At 45.8% G+C, this 20,924-nt stretch overlaps 1 protein-coding gene across 8 annotated transcripts in view; it reads left to right on the top strand.

Annotated features, from left to right (window-relative positions):
- COMT (catechol-O-methyltransferase) overlaps window positions 1-15,310 on the top strand; it is a 62,509-nt gene extending 47,199 nt beyond the window's left edge. For all 8 annotated transcript variants that reach the window (XM_084820528.1, XM_084820526.1, XM_084820532.1 and 5 more), the window contains 3 exons: window positions 7,697-7,890; window positions 10,057-10,188; window positions 13,152-15,310. In XM_084820528.1, coding sequence (XP_084676654.1) covers window positions 7,697-7,890; window positions 10,057-10,188; window positions 13,152-13,331 — 506 coding nt within the window. In that variant the 3' untranslated portion in view covers window positions 13,332-15,310. The remainder of the gene's footprint in view (window positions 1-7,696; window positions 7,891-10,056; window positions 10,189-13,151) is intronic.
- Window positions 15,311-20,924: the final 5,614 nt, after the last annotated feature.

Below are 20,924 nucleotides of genomic sequence, written 5' to 3'. Positions count from 1 at the left end.
CCTAAACTCGCCCCTCTGCCCACCCCACCCCCACCCCAGTGTGGGGTCTAAGAAAAACAACAACCCTCAATTGGTGCCAGTGAAGGTTTCTTTCTTTAGCCCCTGTGGGGGAGGGAATTTAAGTGGAGAAAGCAGCTGGGTGGGAAGATTTAGCTCCCCTACCCACAAGTGGTGGTCCCGATCCAGATCAGGGCCATGCACATTTACAGTAAATAAAATGTTAGGATCAGCTGCACAATATGCATTTAATGTAGCATGTAGCTTAGCCCTTAGACATTAAATGTGTCAGAGGTGCAGATGGAGTAAGGTGGGGCAGGGACGTCACTAGGTACTTAAAGGATTTGGGGCCCAGGCCCATAAGACACACATCTGCATAAAATGTACATTTGCTAATGTATGTCTATATATGCAAGCTTAGAAATACTAGGAATGATTCAAATTTCAAAGAAGGCAAAGCCAGCCAAATCACACCAAATAAAGGAACTTAATTGATTTGCACACACACAGAGATTTTCCTAAATCACTAGTTCCTCTTCAGTTTCTATAAGTGGAGGCTGGTGGCTCCGATTTCAGTGGGGCTGTGAATCCTTTCTGGGTTTCAGTCAGAAGCAGCCAGAACTCTAAAGGAGCTATCCAGGCTTCTGAGTACTCTCCCCCAAATTGGCTCAGCACCTTGGATAGCTCCCTTAGAGTTCTGGCTTGTTCTGACTGAAACCCAGAAAGGATTCACAGCGCCACTGAAATCGGAACCATGAGCTTCCACCGCTTACTACTGATGTGCAATGGCTGTGAACAGGTGTGAAAAAATGCACAAAAAAAGATGGCTGGTGGGGATATTGATGAGCCCTTTCAAGCATACCCCCCATGCAATGAAGCTGGGAGGGAAAAGGCTTCCAATGGAAGGGTTTTTTCAAAGCTTAAATGCTATGCAGGGTGGGGGAATTTTGAGGGGGTAATGTAGCATGTGGGGCGTGGAGGGTTAACTCTCTCATTCCCAGCTGCAATCCCCCTTGAAAATTGCCCCTTGCATGGCAATTAAAGCGAGGGAGAAACCTTCCATTGGCACCAGGGTTCTGGGGAAAAGCCTGGGGCCCCTGGTAAATAGATTCAGGGCCAGGGCAACGCCCCTGATGAGTGGTGATGGCTGCTGGCTTAGATCAGCTTCATATTTAAAACAGCTTGCCTGGTCGCCACAGGTGACAAGGATTTCTGTGCATGCGAGGAGCAAGCGGATTGGCAGAAGAGGGATGGATGGACCATTTTGTCCCTCCTCCCCCACCCATTGCATTTCTGTGCTGGAACACAAACTCTGCCCATTTTGAAATGTATTTGTGCTGTTAATAATCCTAGTTTAGCCACTGACGACCAAACTAGTAGAAACTAGGGAGATCTGTAATCGGACCTCTCCGGTCTCATTTTCTTTGCTTCAAAGCAGCCATGGGAGACGGGTAAATTTAGATTGGAGCGAGAGTCCTGGGAAGGCATTATCCTTTCCTTCTCTTTCTCTCCTCCCCTCCCGCCCCGCAATCATTCCAATTCTCGAACCACAATCTCTCCCTGCCATACACATGCTGCTATTTAGCCCAGGTGAGGGGGAAAAGATGGCTATCTGTATTGTGTCTGTCTTTTTTTTGCCTAGCGGGGCTGTCGGCAGATGCAAGGGACAATTTCAACTCTGGAAAGAAGCACTGCAGAGAAGAATTAACCACCCCTCCCGCAGCACTAGTGCTGCCATCTAAATCACCCCCTCCCCTAAGCTGTTTTTAAGAAAATAAAAAAGCCCAGCATCATTTAGCTTGAAGCTCTTTCTGCCCGTAACTAACTCCTTAGGAGAGACATTTCAACCTTTTAGAATGGGGAAAGAACTGCACAAAAGCCAAGAAATGATCAAACCATCAGTGGTTAGGGGGAAGGGGTGGAGCTGAAGAGAGGAGGTGTGGTCACCTGGAGACCAGAGGGCAGGATTGGGACCCCCAGAGGGAGGGAGGGAGGGAGGGAGGGATTGGGACCCAGTCATGAGGTTCCCTGCCCCAGTGCTAGACACAGATTTAAAGTAATTTCTGCTTTGGTCCTGAAATGTGAGTGCCACCAACTCTCGTGGTGACTTCGGGCAAGTTCTCTGTTCTCTCGACCTCTTCTCTGCCATCTGCGATATGAGGGTACTGATACTAGCCTATTTTAACTGGACTGTAGTAAGGATCTTCACGAGAATCTGTGTAAATGCTTTGAACCCTATGGGAAATGCACTGTGTATAAATTCAAGGTATGATTGTGTGTCATGGTGTTGTTTAGAGCAAGGGGGGACCTTTTTTGCGTTGAGGGCTGCATTTCCTTGGGCATAAGTTGTCGGGGGCGACGTGCTGGAGGTGGGCAGGGCTGAATGTGTCTGTGAGTGGGGCCAGAGCCAAAGTGGGCAGGACCACCTCTTCTGTTCCTTTCTCTCACCCTCTTTGTCCCCATCCAGTGAGCTCTCAGGGGAGGAACAGATCTTTCTTGCTAGAGGTCTGAACTGATGGCTTGCAGAGGGCCACATGAAATTAGGCCGCAGGTTCCCCACCCCTGGTTTAGAGAATGGTCAAGAGGGGGCGATTTTTGCTTTCTGCTTTGCATGTGTAAAGGGATTTTACTGATGTTTGTAATTTAAACATATCCCTCCAAGGGTGGCCTTTGTGAGACCAAGTTCAGTAGCTACTAGAAGTCAAGATCCCCTCCTAAAAGGGTGCAACAACCAAGTGCGGAATATGTCAAATAATAGACACCTGACCCAACCAGATTGACACAGAGTTAAGCACCTGCTTATGTCTCTGCTGTTGAAATCAACAGGACTTGCAGGCATCCTACTTCGGATGGACTGTATCCCAGGTTTTCTGCACATATGAAACATAGTTGTAGGCAATACTCCATTAAGGAAGAGTGCTTTGTTCGAATGTAAACCCAGGAACTGCCTCGGGGGTGCGTGTCTGGTACTAATGTCATGAAAGACAGGGTATGACTGCTTGTATTGCCTTTGGAAACTAAATGGATGAACAGCGTGCCCTGCTGGAGCGGGCATTGCATTCTTTACGTGCCTTTTCTTTTTTTTTTCTTTTTAAAAAGAAAAACAAAACCCAACAACAATGGAAACACAACAACAATACACATACACTAAAATGTCTCTTAAGGTTGTAAGATATCTACCTTTGGCTCCCCTTATGCTTATTATTATTATTCTCTAGTTCTTGTCTTAGTTGTATATCATACATTGAGTTCACAGATATTATCTCCTTTCTCCCAATTTTAACAACAGAAAAAAGAAAATCAACCGTCTCAAAGTTCAAAATCCACATACGTAGATATCGTTTTTCTCTATTTCTTGTTGCTGTTGTTGTTCAGTTATTAAGTCATGTCTGACTCTTTGTGACTCCATGGACCACAGCACACCAGGCCTTCCTGTCCTCCGCTCTCTCCCAGAGTGTGCTCAAGTCCATATTCATTGCATCGGTGATGCTATCTAGCCATCTCATCCTCTGCTGTCCCCTTCTCCTTTTGCCTTCGGTCTTTCCCAGCATCAGGGTCTTTTCCAGGGAGTTTTCTCTTTGCATTAGGTGGCCAAAATATTTGAGCTTCAGCTCCAGTATCTGTCCTTCCAATGAGCACTCAGGGTTGATTTCCTTTAGGATGGACTGATTTGACCTCCTTGCAGTCCAGGGGACTCGTAAGAGTCTTCTCCAGCAGCACAGTTCGAAGGCATCAATTCTTCGGCGCTCAGCCTTATAGTCCAATCTCGTTACTACTGGGAAAACCATAGCTCTGATTATACGGACCTTTGTCGGCAAGGTGATGTCTCTGCTTCTTACTATGCTGTCTAGGTTTGCCATAGCTTTCCTCCCAAGGAGCAAGCGTCTTTTAATTTCATGGCTGCAGTCACCATCTGCGGTGATCTTGGAGCCCAAGAAAATAAAATCTGTTACTGCTTCCATTTCTTCCCCTTCTATATGCCAGGAAGTGATGGGGCCAGATGCCATGATCTTCGTTTTTTTAATGTACAGATTCTATAAAAGGTTTCCAATCTAACATAAATTTAGTTGTTGACCCTCCTTTAATTATAACAGTAAGTTTTGCCATCTCTGCCAGTTCCATCATTTTCATGATCCACTCGCTCACAGTTGGTATTGTTTCATTCTTCCACATTTGTGCATACAATAACTTTGCAGCCATTGTCATGTAGAGAAAGAGGGTTCCCCCCTTCTCTTTTACGTGTTTATCTGTTGGAGCCAATAAAAAAGTTTCTGACTTTAGTTCTATAGTAGTCTTTAATATTCTTTGAGCTAAAGACTGTTTTCGTGTCCAAAATGTTTTAGCTTTTTTACAAGTCCACCATAAATTATAAAATGTTCCCTCGAAATCTTCACATTTCTAACATTTTCCAGAAACACCTTTATACATTTTAGAAATTTAAACAGTGACATATACCATCTATACATCATCTTATAAAAATTCTCTTTAAGATTTGTACATAAAGTAAATTTTAAATCTTTTCCCCACATATTTTCTCACTCTTCCATTGATATATTATGACCAACATTTTGTGCCTGTTTTATCATACAATCTTTTACTTGTTCATCCTCTGTCTCATACCTTAACAGTAATTTATACAGTTTAGCAATAACATGTTCATCATTTGTACACAGTGCTGTTTAAAACTCAGATTCTGTTCGTTTAAATCCACCCTTTTTCTCATCTATTTTAAACCTTTCTTTAAGTTGCAAGTATGAAAACCACTGACATACATGACCTTCTTCCAATAAGCTTTCCCTTGATTTTAACTTATATTCCCCTTGTGACAGTTCCAGTAAATCATTATATCTTACCATTTATGCGTACTATCAAATTCTCTTCTATGCATTGCTTCTTGTGAAGATATCCAACGTGGCATTTTTTGATAGAAACTTGATTTATATTTATTCCAAATTCTTAATACAGCCCTTCTTAAATAGTGATTATTAAAATCTACATTCACTTTTGTTTTATCGTACCACAAATAACCATGCCACCGGTATCTCAATTCATGTCGTTCTAGTTCTAAAAGTCTTCTATTTTTCAACATCACCCATTCCTTCATCCACATCAAGCAGCAGGCAGAAAAATAGGTTTTAAAATTTGGTAATCCCAAGCCACCTCTTTCCTTTGCATCTTGTAAAATTTTTATTTTAACTCTTGGTTTTTTTGCTTGCCATATAAACATCGTTATATCTCTCTGCCACTGCTTAAAAGTAAATCCGATGTAATAATGGGTATCATTTGAAACAAAAATAACAGGATGTCCTTGTGATTTCTTGGTACCTATCATTCCTTCTAATAGTGAACTCAGGTGCTCAGCACCAACAGGTGTGGGGCCAAAACAGGACATTGAGGGTACAACCCTATGCAAGTTTAGACAGAAAAAAAGCCTACAACTCCCACCATGCCCCGGCCAGAAATCTTTTAAAAAACCAAAACCATGTCGGCCAGCTAGAACAGAGTATGCTGGGAACTGTAGGACTTTTTTCTGTCTAAACATGTATAGGATTGCACCCTAATTTAGGGATAAAGCCAATGTTAGTCCTCCTTAGAGTAGATCCATTGATATTAATGGGAATGGAGCGAGTCATGACTTGCCTAAGTCTCATTCATTTCAATGGGTCTCCTATAAGTAGGACTAACATTGGATTCAGCCAATTATCTACCACCCTTCAGTCTCTCCATCTTTCACTGCATCAGTCAATTTCACCAGGTGTACCATATTATATATACCGTATCCCATCCGATATACACGATGGATCTTTTTTTGTCCCTTCTAAAACTTCCTGTTAACCTTGCTGGCCTCTTATATATGAATAACCATTTCCAAATAGTCATGTACATCTATCGTTTTTAAATAACCTAAAAGTACTAGGAACGGGTTTATTAAATCCACAAGAAACCTGCTTTAATGTTCACAGCCTTGTTGCAGCTGCAGGGATTTTCTTGTCTGTTAGTTGGAGTGTCGTCCCCCCCCCCCCCGCTGTATTCTTCACTGTAGCCCTTAAAATATTTTCTTCTCCATTTCCTTTTTTCAGTTACATTCAGCCTGACTTATCTGCCCCATTTCTTTCTCTTCCCATTTCTCTGTGGTGTTCCCTGGAGCTCTGTTTGCAAAGAAGCGGCAGCTGATGGAATGGCTGAAGGTGGAATCCACTTGGCTTCTCTCCCTATGTTTTCTCATAATGGATGTTCTATATGGAAAGTGTACATGAATAATAAGAGAGAAGCTGTCCAGACATCTTTGTAAAGAAGAGGGTGCACCAGTGAGAGAATCTTAGTAGAAAACGGGGGCAAATAGGTGAGAGAATCTAGCTAAAATATGCTGTTGTGTAGTGGCAAATTTCAAAGTGCAGGCAGCATGCCAATCCCCCCAGCCACGCCCCCAAGAAGAGTCCAAAAATTCAGGCAGCTGTGTTGATCCATATCAACAAACCACCTCTAGCCGTTTTCATCTCCACCAGGAGCAGGTCTTCTGCAAAGCTGTAAGACCAAACTATCTTCCGAAAGACTTTGCATTACAATAGGGAGCAATATATTGTTGCTGGGAAAGTTCATTTCCCCCCTAGCTACTGCAAGTACCGAAGCGAAGAGGGAACAGGGAATTCTGATGGGGGTGGCAGATGACGTCAGCATTCTGGCTAATCAAAAAGTGCTGGCACTGCGTCCCTGTGAGCCCTGGCCCCACTGCACCACTGAGGAAATAGGGGCGCATTAGTATGAGAATCTAGCTGAAATATGGGAGGCCCATTTTAGCATGGTATGGAACTTGGCACAGGGCAAAACAGACCACATCCGCACTTGCGCTTATAGCTTAATGCTTTAATTTTTCTGCAAGGGTTCGGTCCCTACCATCTCCACTTAAAGGATAGTGGGCACCAGGGATCTGACCAAGATGTCACTGTCAGTCAAAAGAGGACCAATGGTTTCATGGACCAATGGTTTGATAAGACGTGTTTGGAACTTTGGAACTCTAAAGAGAAATTAATATGGGTCGGGTGTGTGCATATGTGTGTGGATGGATAGATAGATGAATACAAATACATCTTGATGGATTTTGTAAATCTAACATTTACCAACCTTGTCACATTTTACAAAACTGGTAAATATTCTAATATATAGTAATGTGACTAATGCTTCTGCATAATACGTTAAAAGCAATACTAGAAAAACTATTTAATTACTATCAATACATATATGTAATCCTACTTTTAACTATACTCTGGGGTTGGATCCAGCATCCACCTTCCACAAGAGGAAGGGACCTGCCTGCTGGTGGCACTGAGAGTTCCAACCATTTTTGAGGGAACAGGACAGGGAGGTGGGGTGAAATCTTACCCATTGAGATCTAGCAATTTGCGATTTTGACTTCTTTGGCATTTTCCTCACCAAAACTGAGTATGTATACCTGTTTCACCACAACTAGTAAATCGTTTGCTTTGTGAGCTTTTCTTGCTTCTGCTCCTGAAGTCAGAATTTGGGCATTCTGTCTTAGGACACCTTGACCTGTTTAGAAAAGTAAGGGTGCATAGGATTGCGCCTTAAGCTTCTTTTAGTCTCCATGGCCAGCTAACCAACTTTCCACTCCTATTAATTGAGTTCTTAAGTCAACTTCCTTTTCTCTCCCCCCACCCCCACCCTTCTTTTTTCCTCCCAGGTTTAATCCTAGATAAGATCGTAGAGGAGACTGATCCATCTGTCGTTTTGGAGATGGGGACATACTGTGGCTACTCAGCTATAAGGATTGCTCGGCTTTTAAAACCAAAGGCGCGGCTTCTTTCCATCGAAAACAATGCTGAGTTTGTACCTATTGCGAAAGAAATTATTGAGATTGCTGGACTCAGCGATAAGGTGCTGTCTGGTTGAAAGAGAGTTCTAAAAGGGGGAAATTTTGTCAGGAGCAAGTGTGAGAGGCTTTTACTTGTGTGTTTTTTTACTGGTTCCCTGCCCTCCCCTGCGGGCTAATCTCCCCAGGCAGCTTAGCAAATGATTCAGAAATGGGCAACCAACCCACCAACCCTCAGTTTGATTTTGGGGTTGGGGCAGACAATGAAGAGCAAAAAGCAGAAGAAAGTTTGTTTGGTGAGGGGAGTTCTTTTTTTCTTTACTGCCCTTCCCCGTGACAACCTCTATAGCTTTACTTAGTGGCTGCTTGAATTGGTGGTTGTTGCAGCTGCCGTTCTTTTTGCAAAGCTCTCTCTACTTCCCCCATCTGGTGCCCCTGGGAAAGCTACATTTCCCAATGTTCCAGGTGCTCTTTGGAAAACCATATTTTCAATGTTCAAGGTGCCCCTGGGAAAACTACATTTCCCAATGTTATTTATTTAACAAGATTTATGAATTGCTTTCATTAAAGACATTTCTAAGCCATGTACACAAAACAAGCCTTCATACAGAGGCCCAGATTACCTTCCAGGGAATGCCGGTTGGAAAGGTATTTTTCAGTAAGCACCAAGAACCCAGAACGGTTGTCACCTGCCTAATTTGTAGTGGTAGGGAGGGCCAGAGAGTGGGCGCTATGATACTAAAGGCCCCATTCCGAGCCATGATGGACCGGACCTCTGAAATCTTGGTACTTCCAAGAGGCTATTTCCTGATGAGTGTGGCAACCGTGCAGGCCGGTAAGGGATCAGGTGATCTCTTAATTTTCCCCTGGGAAAATTACATTTCCTAATGTTCCTGGTGCTAACGGGGATTGGAGAGGAAGGCCAGAAATAGGAGAAAGAGGGGAAAATAGAGGGCAATCCCACGCTCCCTGCCACTACAATTATGGATGTCAAAATTTGCCCCCAATGTGGGATGGAGGATTTCTTCTCTGACTTGGATTAAAATGATTATATCCCCACTGAGATCAACAGAGCCAAAGCTGTAACCTCAAACCCATTACAGATTTTTGGTTCCCACAATGCTCCTGATGTAGCATTGCTCTGGGGCATTGTGGGAAATTAAAATGGCAGTTAGACCCACGCTGGCCAGTGCTCATCAGATTGGATTGCAGGTTAAAGGACATGAATAGGTGTCACGTGGTGGGCCCAGCTATGGTGCTGGGGCCTTGGCAGTTGCCCAAGGATACTGCTGCGTGGCTGGGCCCAAGTCTGAGGGAAGTGTGGAGGGTGGTCCTGCAGGGTTTGGTCACATGCCATTTTTGCTACCTAAAGTCATTAACACACATGCTCTTTCTCCGTCAGCAGGGCAGATCTGGGTTCGAGCAGCCGCACGGAGTTGTGTGTTGTGATTTTTTTGTTTTCATTTGCCCGTCACTCTGCTGCAGAGAAAAACCACACCAGCTTCTTCAAGTTCTCGTTTTTTCCATTCGGTTTCCTTTGGGCTACAGTGTTTTGATTTGAGGCTTTAAACCAAGCCAGGCACTGTGTCCATTTTCCCTATCGCTGGCAGGAGAGTTCTCTTTACCAGAAGCAAGGTCATCCATTTTATAATCACACAGAGAGAAAAACGCTTCAGGAAGAAATAAGGGAGCTGATATATTATATATACACACACACATACCGAGGCAGACACACAGAAACAGAAAGAGAGAGACACAGAATCAGAGGCACACACAAGAAACAGACACACACGCACACACAGAGACACACTCAGAAACCCAAGTAACCCTCAGTCGTGTCAGTGTGGTTTGGTTCTGTTTGTTGTTGTTCGTTTTACTCCAAAGCAATTAACTGGTAACTAGGGCTGGCTCCAGATTTGAGGGGAGCTCTGAGCAAAGTCCTGCCCCGCGCTCCTCCGTTGGCATCCCTTGACAGCAGCTGTGGTGCTATGGGCCGCCATTTTAATTTCACACAATGACACTATACAGAGGGGGATTGTGGAAAATTGAAATGGCAGTTTGACTGAGCTGCTTGCTGCTGCTCAGAACACTGGGTTAGGGAAAATATTAAAAGGGGGATGGGGCTAGGACAGGCACATGCGGTGGGCCACACTAGGGTATTGGGGTCACTGCCCAAGAGTGCCAAATGTGGCCACTGGCTCTGCCTGTGGCACAAATGACTTTGCTTTCAGGTGACCATCATTGAAGGCCATTCGCAGGACGTTATCCCCCTGCTGAAGAAAAATTACGCGGTGGACACGTTAGATTTTGTCTTTCTGGACCACTGGAAAGAAAGATACGCTCCGGACACCATCCTCCTCGAAGTAAGTTGGAGCAATCCCTCTTCAGAAATTCTGGGCTGCCTGGGGGTTCCCCCACCTCTCCGTAGGGGTTTTATTCCCTACGTTTTCGTTTCGTGCTTCTGCAAATCTTCTGAGTTCCCACAAGCCTGCTGATTGTGCTATCAGTCTATATCAGACTTCCCAACCTGCCCCCCCAGATGTGTTGGACATAGCTGGCTGGGGGATGCTGGGAGTTGTGATCCCAGCACATCTGGAAGGCACCAGGTCACGGAAGGCTGACACATATTATGAGCCCCGATGGCTCTAATTTTTTGTTCATCTGAAATGCGTGCACACCCTGAGCGCAGCGGCTGAGAGTACACCAGTTGCAGTGTGGTGTGGGTATCAGTTTGACTCTTGCGGCCACCTTTCCTGGGGGGCATGTGCGCATTTGTTTTCTTGGGAGAACAGCCATAGGCCAGTGCGTTAGAGCACATGCTTGGTATGCAGAACGTCCCACGTTCAGTCGACGGCATCTTCAAGGATCTCGGGGGGTAGAGCTAGGAACAGGGGTGGAGACTTTTCACCTTCCCAGTAAGATAGGAGGAAGGTGAGCCTGGGCCACACAAATGTAACCCAAGGCAAAACTGTCTTTGGGCTCTCCTACTGCTCCCACGCCTGGTGGCAGTCGGTAAGAGCATAGCGTATTTAAGAGCTGTCCATCGCTGGGAAATGTGGTTCTTTTTTGTATCGATGGAGTTCTGCGGCATGTACGGCTTGATTTGTCTCTGTAAACCCAGCCGTGGGCTTTTCCCCAAATTCCGGGAACTTTTTTGCACATTGTTTTGGGAAGGTTCTGCAATTTGTGCAAATTACAGCCATAGTTTGCACAAATTGCTCAGAAATTTGTGCAAATTGCAGAACCCCCCCCAATTGCATAAAACTCCTGGAAAATGCACCCACTGGCCTGACTTGCTGCAGATCGAGTTGGGTGCTGCAGCAGGAACTGAAATGAAGTCGGGGGGCAGGGGGAGTCCAGGAAAACTCATCAAACTCCACCCCACAAACAGATTTCTCCAACATCCCTAATTTAAATACATGGAATAGCGACATAATGAATGTGCTGCATGGTTCAGCATGTTGTATTTACTGATGACACATTTATTAATGTACCACAAATGCCAATTCACTAGATTGACACACCAACAGCAATCGAGTGCACAAGGAAGATGATTATTTACGGTGATTGAAATTAAGAGCCAAAATGATCAGACATTGCACAATTCAAAGCAAAATCCTTTATTCCAATAATTAATGCATTATCTAGGACTTAAACAGGTAGCCTGCTGGGACGACTTCACTTCCTTGTTCTTCATTTGGCAAACTTCTCTGTGAAGTTATCAAGAGAGCAAGCGTACTTTCGTCTAAGACCATAATAAGGTGGTTAAGGGCACACGCTTATGCATGTATAGACAGAGAAAAGTCCTACACCTCCCAGCATTCCCCAGCCAGCATGGGGAATGCTGGGAGCTGTAGGACTTTTTTCTGTCTAAACATGCATAAGCGTGTGCCCTTGGTCTTTCTTGCCTTTCTTGTCTTTCATGGTATATCTTAGGGGATCCTTTCTTGTTGATTAAATGCATGCTTGCCTGATGCAACTAATTGAGCAACCTGGTGCCCTCCAGGGATATAACTTTGCATTGTTATTTTATTTATTTTTATTCAATTTATATCCTGCTTTTCTCCCTCCTTCCCTCGAGCTCAAAACCCTGGAGCCTAGTCCTCCTCCCCCCTCCCACTCAGGGCTGCTGCTTGTCCCAACTTACTGTCCTCGACCAAGAAATCCCTGCAGCACACCAGCTCGCCTGTGGGGAATTCTGGGAACAGGGTTTCCCATTTGACTCTTGGGTAATTTGGGTAATATGTGGCCCTCCAGATGTTTTGGCCTACTACTCCCATCAGCCCTAGCCAGCATAGCCAATGGTGACTGCTGATGGGAATTGTAGGCCAAAACATCGGGGGGGGGGGTGAGCACAAGTTGCCCACCCCTGTGGTAAAGCCATTGCCGTGAAGGTCAGTGGCGGAGAATTGGATAGAGAATTGCATATGTGAGAATGTCTGCTGTGTGCTGCTATCTTCCAAAACCTCAGCTATTTATTTTTACAACTCATTGGGAAACCCAGGGCAGAAAAACTGGATTGAAGGAAAAGGACCAAGTGCAACTGAACCAAGAATTGTCTTGGTTCCATCAGGAGAGGATGCCCACTGATTCCTGAGTGGCCTGTAACAGAGCCATCCTCTCCTTGGCTGCAGCTGAAATAAGACGGAAGAGTCCCCTGGGCCCATCACATGAACGCTGGCAACCTGGGGTGCGGGGTTCACTGTCCCGGGGAAATCCAGAGAGGGCTTGAGCCCCACATATCCCTGAATGTTATGCCCATGGCTAGGAATAGCCCTTGCCTGAGACCTGAGAGAGCCATCACCAGGTACCATAGATAATGTTTACCGAGATGGACCAATGGCAGCCATTCCCTAAGATTCCCAGATGGAGCTGGACTATAACTCCCATCACCCCAAGCATTGGATATGCTGGCTGGGTATGATGGGAGTTGCAGTCTAAACTCAACTGAGATCCCAGTTTGGAAAGGTTGTGTTAGACAGCACGAGGCAGCTTTCTGTGTTCATATGCTCCCATATGCTTATGGATAAGGGATTCTGTCCAGCTCGCCAACAGCAGGGGTGGGCAGAAAGTAGATCTCCAGATGTTTTGGACTTCAACACCCCGCAGTTCCAGATCACCGGCCATGCTGACAGGTTTCTGGGAATTGAAGTCCAAAACATCTCAGGGATCTACCTTCTGCCAACCCCTAGTCTATATAGTCTATATAGAGCTTCCGGAATGTTCTAAATGAAACCAGGCCTTCCTTACGATGGCAGACACTGCGAAGGTAATATTTCCCCTCCTTTCTTCTCCTCCTCCTCCTCCTCCTCCTCCTCCTCCTCAGGAAAATGGCCTCTTGCGGAAAGGCTCTGTTCTTCTGGCTGACAATATGATCTTCCCCGGGGCTCCAGACTTCCTCAAGTACATCCGTAGCAATGAGCACTTCGAGTGTACCAACTACCCTTCTCACCTGGAGTACATGAAAGTAGAGGATGCTATGGAAAAGGCCGTGTATCTGGGATAAGGGAGAGAGAGAGAGAGAGAGAGAGAGAGAGAGTTAACTAGTGTTCAGCCCCGGTTTGTATGTGTGAGCACATAGTTTGTCAGTGCTTGAACTTTAGCTGTCTGTAATTTGGGGCCTGTGATTTAAAAGCAAGTTGATCATGGGAGGGTGAATTATAAAACAAGGAAACTCCGCCATAGTGGGCACTTGTGTTTAGATAGGCAGTGACGGATCAGCGCCCCCCCCCCCCGCACCATTTTGTAATCTTCCCATTTTGGTTCATGACTATTTTCCTGAATGGGCTGAAGAACTCACTTGCTGGTCCTTCTTTCTCCAACCCCCCCCCCCCAAAGCGAACCGGCTCTGGGTCCAGCTAGTAGGGTGGATCCAGAATCTACCTTCTGCAAGAGGTGCAGCTCCACCAGCAGAAGGTCTCACCCTCTGATTTTGGGAGCTCCCCCCGCTCCCCTCACACATACACCAGAGCTCCTCCATTCATCAGGGTCTCCTGATTACCTGTGTAGAATTTCAGGGGGCTGGAGGGGTTGCCATGGGAAGGAGGGGCAGGGAAGTCCATGTCTACCAGCGCAGTTCATCCAGTTTAAATCTGGTGCCAACCCTTTGTGTTTTTCGGCCAAACAAGACCAAATCTCCCACTGAGAAGCACCATTGGGGAGCGGTAGGCAGAGAGATTGTATCTGTGCATGGGGAATTTTTGGAAAAATATGTGGCAGGACAGTCATAGTGATACCAGTTACCTTCTGCGACAGCTGCCAGTAACAGCTCTGGAAATGCAAATAGAGAGGCCCCAATCTGTTTTTATAGGAAGAAACCAGGGCCAGATCTACACCTTGTGTCATACCATTACGATCCCATCCTGGTGACACTATATCCCTCTTGTGCGTTTATACCTTGTGGGACGCACAATGACATTTATTGTGGCATTTTGGATATTGTGGAATAAAAAGCAGGAAATAACATTACACATTCTATATACCGCTATTGTAGTGTTATTAGTGCACACAACAGTTATCAGTGCACTTCAATATCGCTATAAGGCAGTAGTGTATATCTAGCCTAGAGCAGTGGAGGTAGGTCTGCATTAAAAACATCAGTATGGCAGAACAACTGAATGCCACTATCTGCATATAAATAGTGCAATTTAAGCAAAGGAGCATATATTTGCTTATTTTGTACCACAATTTTTTTTCCTGCTTGTGTCAGAGAGGGTTAAAAAAAGGGAAAAAACCTTCTGTCAGCTTGTTTCAAATGTGAAGGATTGGTTTATGTTCCAAAGGCAGCCCTGGAACCAACTTCTAATGGGCAGCCTGTGCTGATACATTGCAATGATCAGAGAAAATAAGAAAATCCAAAAATAGGGAAATGCTTGGAACATCCCAATTCGTGTACCAAGGATCATTGCCTGGGCACACGCATTGGGATGAAATCTGCAATGGAACCAAATGAGTTTGGATTGTTATGAATCCGACCCTCAGTGTACCAGCTTCTCCCCTGTTGCACAGATTATGCAGGCTTGCGGTCCGTGTTTCTAACTTTCCCAAATTTTGCAAACTTTGTCGTAGAAAAATATGCAAAATAAAAAAAACCCAGCCAAAACTGTGCATTTTCCCCAAAGGCTAACACATGACAATGCACATCTGGAGGAAATGCACACATGGGGGGGAGAATTTGCGCATTTTCGCATGTGCACATTTGCGCAAGTTCGGAAACGTTACAAAATCTGATTCTGTTGATGGGCAGACAACGGAATGAAAGGTGCCTGACAGTCCGCAGAACACCGACAGAATGGATTTTATACAATGTGTACATCTCTACTCACCCAACACACCCACACACATAGAGGCAGGCTGTCCTCTGCCTTCTGTCTACTGGATTTGCTTACTCCAGGGGTGTTGAACCTCTTTCAGCCCAAGGGCCAAATTCCACTTAAAAACTGCTCTCGGGGGCCGCATTCCAGTGTTGGGTGGAGCTAATACACCAAAAATACCAACCTACTTTAGCTTAAAGCTCTTCATGCCAGTAACTAAGCCTTGGGAGAGGCGTTTCAACCACAGAGAATGGGGGGAAATCAGACCCTGGATCTCAGGCGGTTCTGCACCCCTGCTTTACTCAGTGGCCTGTTTCCTATCTGTTTAAAAGTCAAAATGTTGAGTGGTTAAAGATATACCAGAAAAGACCCTCCGGCAGCTGGCAGGCCCCATGATTCCTACCCACCCCGCTCCCAAAGCTTGGCAACCAGGTAGCCCCATTTTGCCTGGTGCCAGACGATGCAATGAACTCCACAGGTAGAAACCTATGGAGCAATCCTGGTGAGATTAGGCAGACAAGATGTGTGTGTTAGAAGGAAGTGTGTACTCACGGCATTGTGTTCTTGATGGACAACTGCACAAAAGGAGGGTCCTTTTTCTACCGGAACACCAAAATTGCATCCCCACGACCTGGCTGGAATTCTGGGTTTTCTTCCACCCCCCTGTGTTCGTACTGTGCCTCAATCCAGCTGTTTGGGATGGAGGCGAATCATCCCATACAAACATCGGCGGGTGTTTCTGGCATAACAACAGGGAAAGTTGTGCCATTCTGGTCGATGAATGTACAGCTTTGGTTATCGGTTCTTGGTGGTTCAGCATGCCGCAGCCGCTGAAGAATATGGTCCCGTAAAGGTGAGCGAGGCCAACCACACAGAGAGTCAGTGTGTCCATCCTAAGCTTACAAGAGATCCCCTGCTATGTGCTCCCTATCACAGGTCCAAAATGACTATATATATATATATATATACATACACACACACACACACACACACACACACGCACACACATATAAACATTCAGATTTATAAATAAAAAAATTGGTTTTCCAAAGAGAACCCTTTGTGTTATTGTTTGAGCTTGAGTTACTTATGCTTGCACAGTTTTCAATTCACTATGTCAGGGCTGGGCAACCTGGCACCCTCCCGAAGTTTGAGACTACAGTGCCCATCATCCCTGACCCTTGGCAATGTTGCCTTGTGCTGAGGGGAGCCGTAGTCTAGAACCACACCAGGTTGCCAGTCCCTGCTCTACATTTTTATAAACTCTTGTATATTATGTACTTTTTGCTGGAGGCTATTGGCTCAGATACACACATGGATATGGAAAAATCATATCATATTGCTGTAGGGGACTTGGGAGGCTTTCTAGTCCAATGGCAGCTACATGGCGCATGTGGGCATGAATAAGCCCCGGGACACCTTTCTTGGTGCCTGCCAAGGTGCCCTACCCCTCCCACTTTACCCCCCCAATTAACACACGCTCTTACCAACAGCTGAGATTGCTGTGAAATAGGTTTGTGTCTGTGCTGAAAACTGTGGCTTCAAAGGAGTTGTTTAGTGTGATGGGGCTCAGACCCCACCCCTGCCTCATCTTCAGACTTTGGGGCAGGTTACTGGTCCTTTGCCATGCCTCCCATGGCAGCCATTTTGCGGTGGGGCCCAGGACAGTTTCTCAAATGGCCAGTTGTGCTCACAGTTCCAAAAGGTCTCCTGTCCCTGATCTAGTCCAATTCCCTGCTGGATGCAGGAAATCCAAAGCTGGAACACCCCCAAACAGATGGCTGTCCAGTTTCTGTTTATACACCTGCAGTGAAGGAGAACCCACCACCCTTCTAGGTGACTGGTCAGTTGTTGAACTGTCCTTACCAGTGGAGGCTGGTGGCTCTGAGTTTGGTGAGGCTGTGATTCCATTCTGGGTGCCGGCCAGACCTCTAAAGGAGCTATCCAAGGTGCTGGAACCTATCCCCAAAATATTTTCAGCACCTTGGATAACTCCTTTAGCTTTCTGACTTAAACCCAGAATGGATACACAGCCCCACCGAAATTGGAGCCAACAGCCTCCACTGGTTCTTAGTGTCAATAAGTTCTTCTAGGGTTCAGGTGAAATCGACCCTCCTGTAACTTAAACCCATTCTTTGCCCTCTCCTGTGTGGCAGCTCCTCAAGTATTTGAAGGAGTATTTTAGGCTTACATTGTGTGCTACCTACAAGACGAATGCAATTTTTAAGCTCAGAATTAGCACGTCTCTGTGAGCTGCTAAGCCCCACCGTTTTCACAGCCCAGTTTTCATTGATACAGTTCTATTTTTCTTTTTCGACAGCTGTCAATGTGTAAAGCAGCTCTGATGGATTAGAAGCCTCCCCCCCCATGCACCCTGCTCCAAGCAAAGATGTGAGTGTTCCGAACAACTAATCCCAAACAATTCTAATTAAGATCCATTAGTCAAATGAGAAGTATTGGCTGGGCCCAGCAGTTAATGATCTGCGAACACAAGAGCAAAAGATTGGGATCACTTGCTGATGCATTCTCTTGACCGCTTTCCATTTATTCAAGCATCACTTTTTTTTATTTAATGAACTGCCTCAGAAAATACCAGAGGGAAAGAAATGAATGGGATGGGAGGCTGTTCTTGTTCATGAGCAGGCAGAAACCAAGAGACTTCAAACCTCAATATATACAATCTTGTAGAACCAAAATAGCAGTTATAATCAGCATTCCCTCTATTTCCGATGTTTAGGGTACAGTGCTAGGGATGTGCGAAAGTCACCTTTTCGAAGGGGTGATTCGCGGTGGGGGGGAGGCGCTCTGCAACTCCCCCCGAAATCCTAGCCCGGCTGGCTCCGCTCCATGGCAACTCCGCGGAGCAGCCAGCCGGGTGCATTCACAGGCGTGGGGAGCCTGCGGACGCAAATGGCGGCGGCTACAGCAGCTGCCAGTTGTGTTCCTGTTTTTTGCTGTGATAGGCTACATAAATATTTACGTAGCCTATCACAGCAAAAAAACGGGCGCAAATGGCGTAGCAGCTGCCATTTGCGCCCCTGCCTTTTGCCATGATAGGCTACGCAAATATTTACATAGCCTATCACGGCAAAAAAAAGGGCGCAAATGGCGGCGGCTGTGGTGGCCATTTGTGTTCCCTTTTTTTGCCGTGATAGGCTATGTAAGTATTTACGTAGCCCATCACGGCAAAAATGGGGAAGCGAATGGCGGACGCAGACGCCATTTGTAAAGCAGCGTGAACGGCACCAGGTAAGTGCTCCATTTCACGCGCCTTTCGTGGGGCGGGGGGGCTTTGTCCCGCCATGGATTTTGAGGGGCTGAATGCACTGGCATTCAGCCTCACTGAGATCTGTGGCGGAATCCTCTGACATCCCTATAGAGTGCCAATGCTTATGGGGCAGAAATGGCATCACACACACACAAGATGGAGGGATTAACAGGCCCGGCCATGCGCTGTGATTTGCAGAATTGCAAAAAAATTGGAGGGAAAGAAATCTTAAAGGAGAGAGACACACACACACACACCCCACACACACAAAGCTAAAACACAACTGCACATGCCTGACTTACCCATGTCCAGTGCCATAAAGAACCATTGGAATCGGGGCTCGTGGCACAAGCTTCCCAAAACTGCTGGAGGAAGGAAGCAGGAGGAGGAATGGGAGGAGAGGAGAACAAGCAATGAAGACGCACAACATGCAGGGGCTGGAGCAAAGGAAGCTGCTGGTGGGGGGTGGCGGGGATGTGGAGGAACGTCTTTCATGGCATGGAGGGAAGCTTCCCCTCTCTGGGTAACCTCCCCTGTGAAGGGGTAGCATTGAAGACTCCCACAGTGCGCAGCGTTTTACTGCAGGGCTCCACTTGTACAAGTGCATAACCCACTTCTTCAAACAACGCATAATGCATGGCATTCCCCTGCCACAATTCGTGGTAATCACTTTCTTAGATGACTTTAAAGGGGGATTAAACAAACCATGGAGAAGAGAGCTACAGTAAGCTACTGGACATCAGATGCATGAAATGTCCTCATTTGGCAGGGATGTGTGAGATCTAGATGGATGGATGGATAGATGGATACACACACGTGCGCGCACACACGAAAGACTGACTAATAAGAGAGTAATTTAAAAATATATTTAGAGTAAACGTTTTGGCTTCTGCCCTCATTAGTAGCAGTACTGTTAAATGGATACCAAGAGTGGTGGTCTGGAATGCTGGGAAGTGAAGAAAGCAGAAAAATAATCCAGAGGTATGACTGGTATAAAACTTGAATTGTCCTCTAGATTAAGGCTTTATGGACTAAGAGTTCTGAGTCTGTAGCATATATGAACAATAGATAGACGATCAACAGTGTGTACGTGTGTGTCAGGCAGAAGTGTGTGTGTCCAGGCAAAGAGAAGAAATGTACACTGGGAAAGTTGATGAAATGTGGAAAGAGAAGTCTATGATAATACAATTAAAGCCTAAATGCATTGGGACAGGAAACCAGTGTCTCCATTCGTGCCCAAATGGATAGAATGTCCTCATAAATTCCTATCCAGCAGTTTCACATTTTAAAATTCCTTTTGCCTTCTCCCCTACATTATTCCTGGCCTCATCTTTGCCTGTGTGAACAGCAGGCATGCAAGGGACTGCACAAGCACAATAGGGACCAGATCAAAATAAAACAAACTAAAAGGAATGAGTAGCAAGAGAGAAGCTGTAGTCCAGACATAATTCATAAACACAAGGCTTTCTTTTAACAAGATAAGTCAGAGCTATTCTCATAAATATGTCTGCAGCCAACCAAGCAGCACACATTTGAAACTGAAAACAGATGGAGTCACCTAATATTTCATTCTCGTGGTCCCGAAGTTAACCTTTGACCTCTGGGACGCCATTCTCCGGTGTGCCAGGACTGTGATTGCCTCCAAATGAAGTGGTTCTGATAGCTGTAAAAGGTAAAAAGGTAAAAATACTGCATTTGTTTGAGTTCTGTGGGTTACGGGCAGCATCTATGGCTGATGCCCAGATTAGTGCAACAAGGTAAAACATCAATCAGAAGAGCCAAGCTGGATCAGACCAAGGGTCCATCTAGTCGAGCATTCTGTTCACACAATGTCCAACCACCTGTTGACCGGGAACCCACAAGCAGGAAACAGTATTGGATGAAGTAACCTGTGAATTACAGGTCCTTATAAAACCCAGGGTAACCAGTGATGTAGTGGTAAATGCTGAAATGCAGGCACTCATCCTGACAGCCCCCATAGCTGCAGCCCCTAGGAAAGTCCAAAATCAGACAGTTGTGTTGATCCATATCAACAAACAAGTTCTAGCAATGTTCCTCTCCACCAGGAGCAGGTCTTTCATTAAGCTAATGGGTTTTCCTTGTCCATTCAAGACCAAACCCCCCCACCCAATACTTTGCATTGTACCAGGGAATACTATATTGTTGTAAGGAAAATGCATCTCCCCACCACCCCCAGCTACTGTGACAATTGCTGCGAAGTTCAGAGGGAACAGGGAAGTCTGAGGGGGGTGGCAGATGACATCACCATCCCTGCTAATAAAAAAAGTGCTGGTGCAGCGTCCCTGTGAGCCCTGGCTCCACAATACCACTGCAGGTAACATAACTATCTGTGTTACACCGAGTCACACCATTGGTCAACTAGCTCAGTCATGCTGGCTAGGCATGATGGGAGTTGCTGTCCAACCCATCTGGAGGTCACCAAGTTGGGAAAGCTGAGCTAGGTCGATATTGTCTACTCACAGCGGCTCTCCAGGGTTTCAGACAAGAGTCCTTCCCA

This window comes from Heloderma suspectum, chromosome 13 (genome assembly GCF_057233095.1).
Source record: "Heloderma suspectum isolate Gila_16-S chromosome 13, 16-S_ref, whole genome shotgun sequence".
In the NCBI taxonomy this organism is placed as follows: Eukaryota; Metazoa; Chordata; class Lepidosauria; order Squamata; family Helodermatidae; genus Heloderma; species Heloderma suspectum.
Note: the sequence above shows the minus strand (reverse complement) of the source record. Positions and strands in the feature narration are given on the sequence as shown.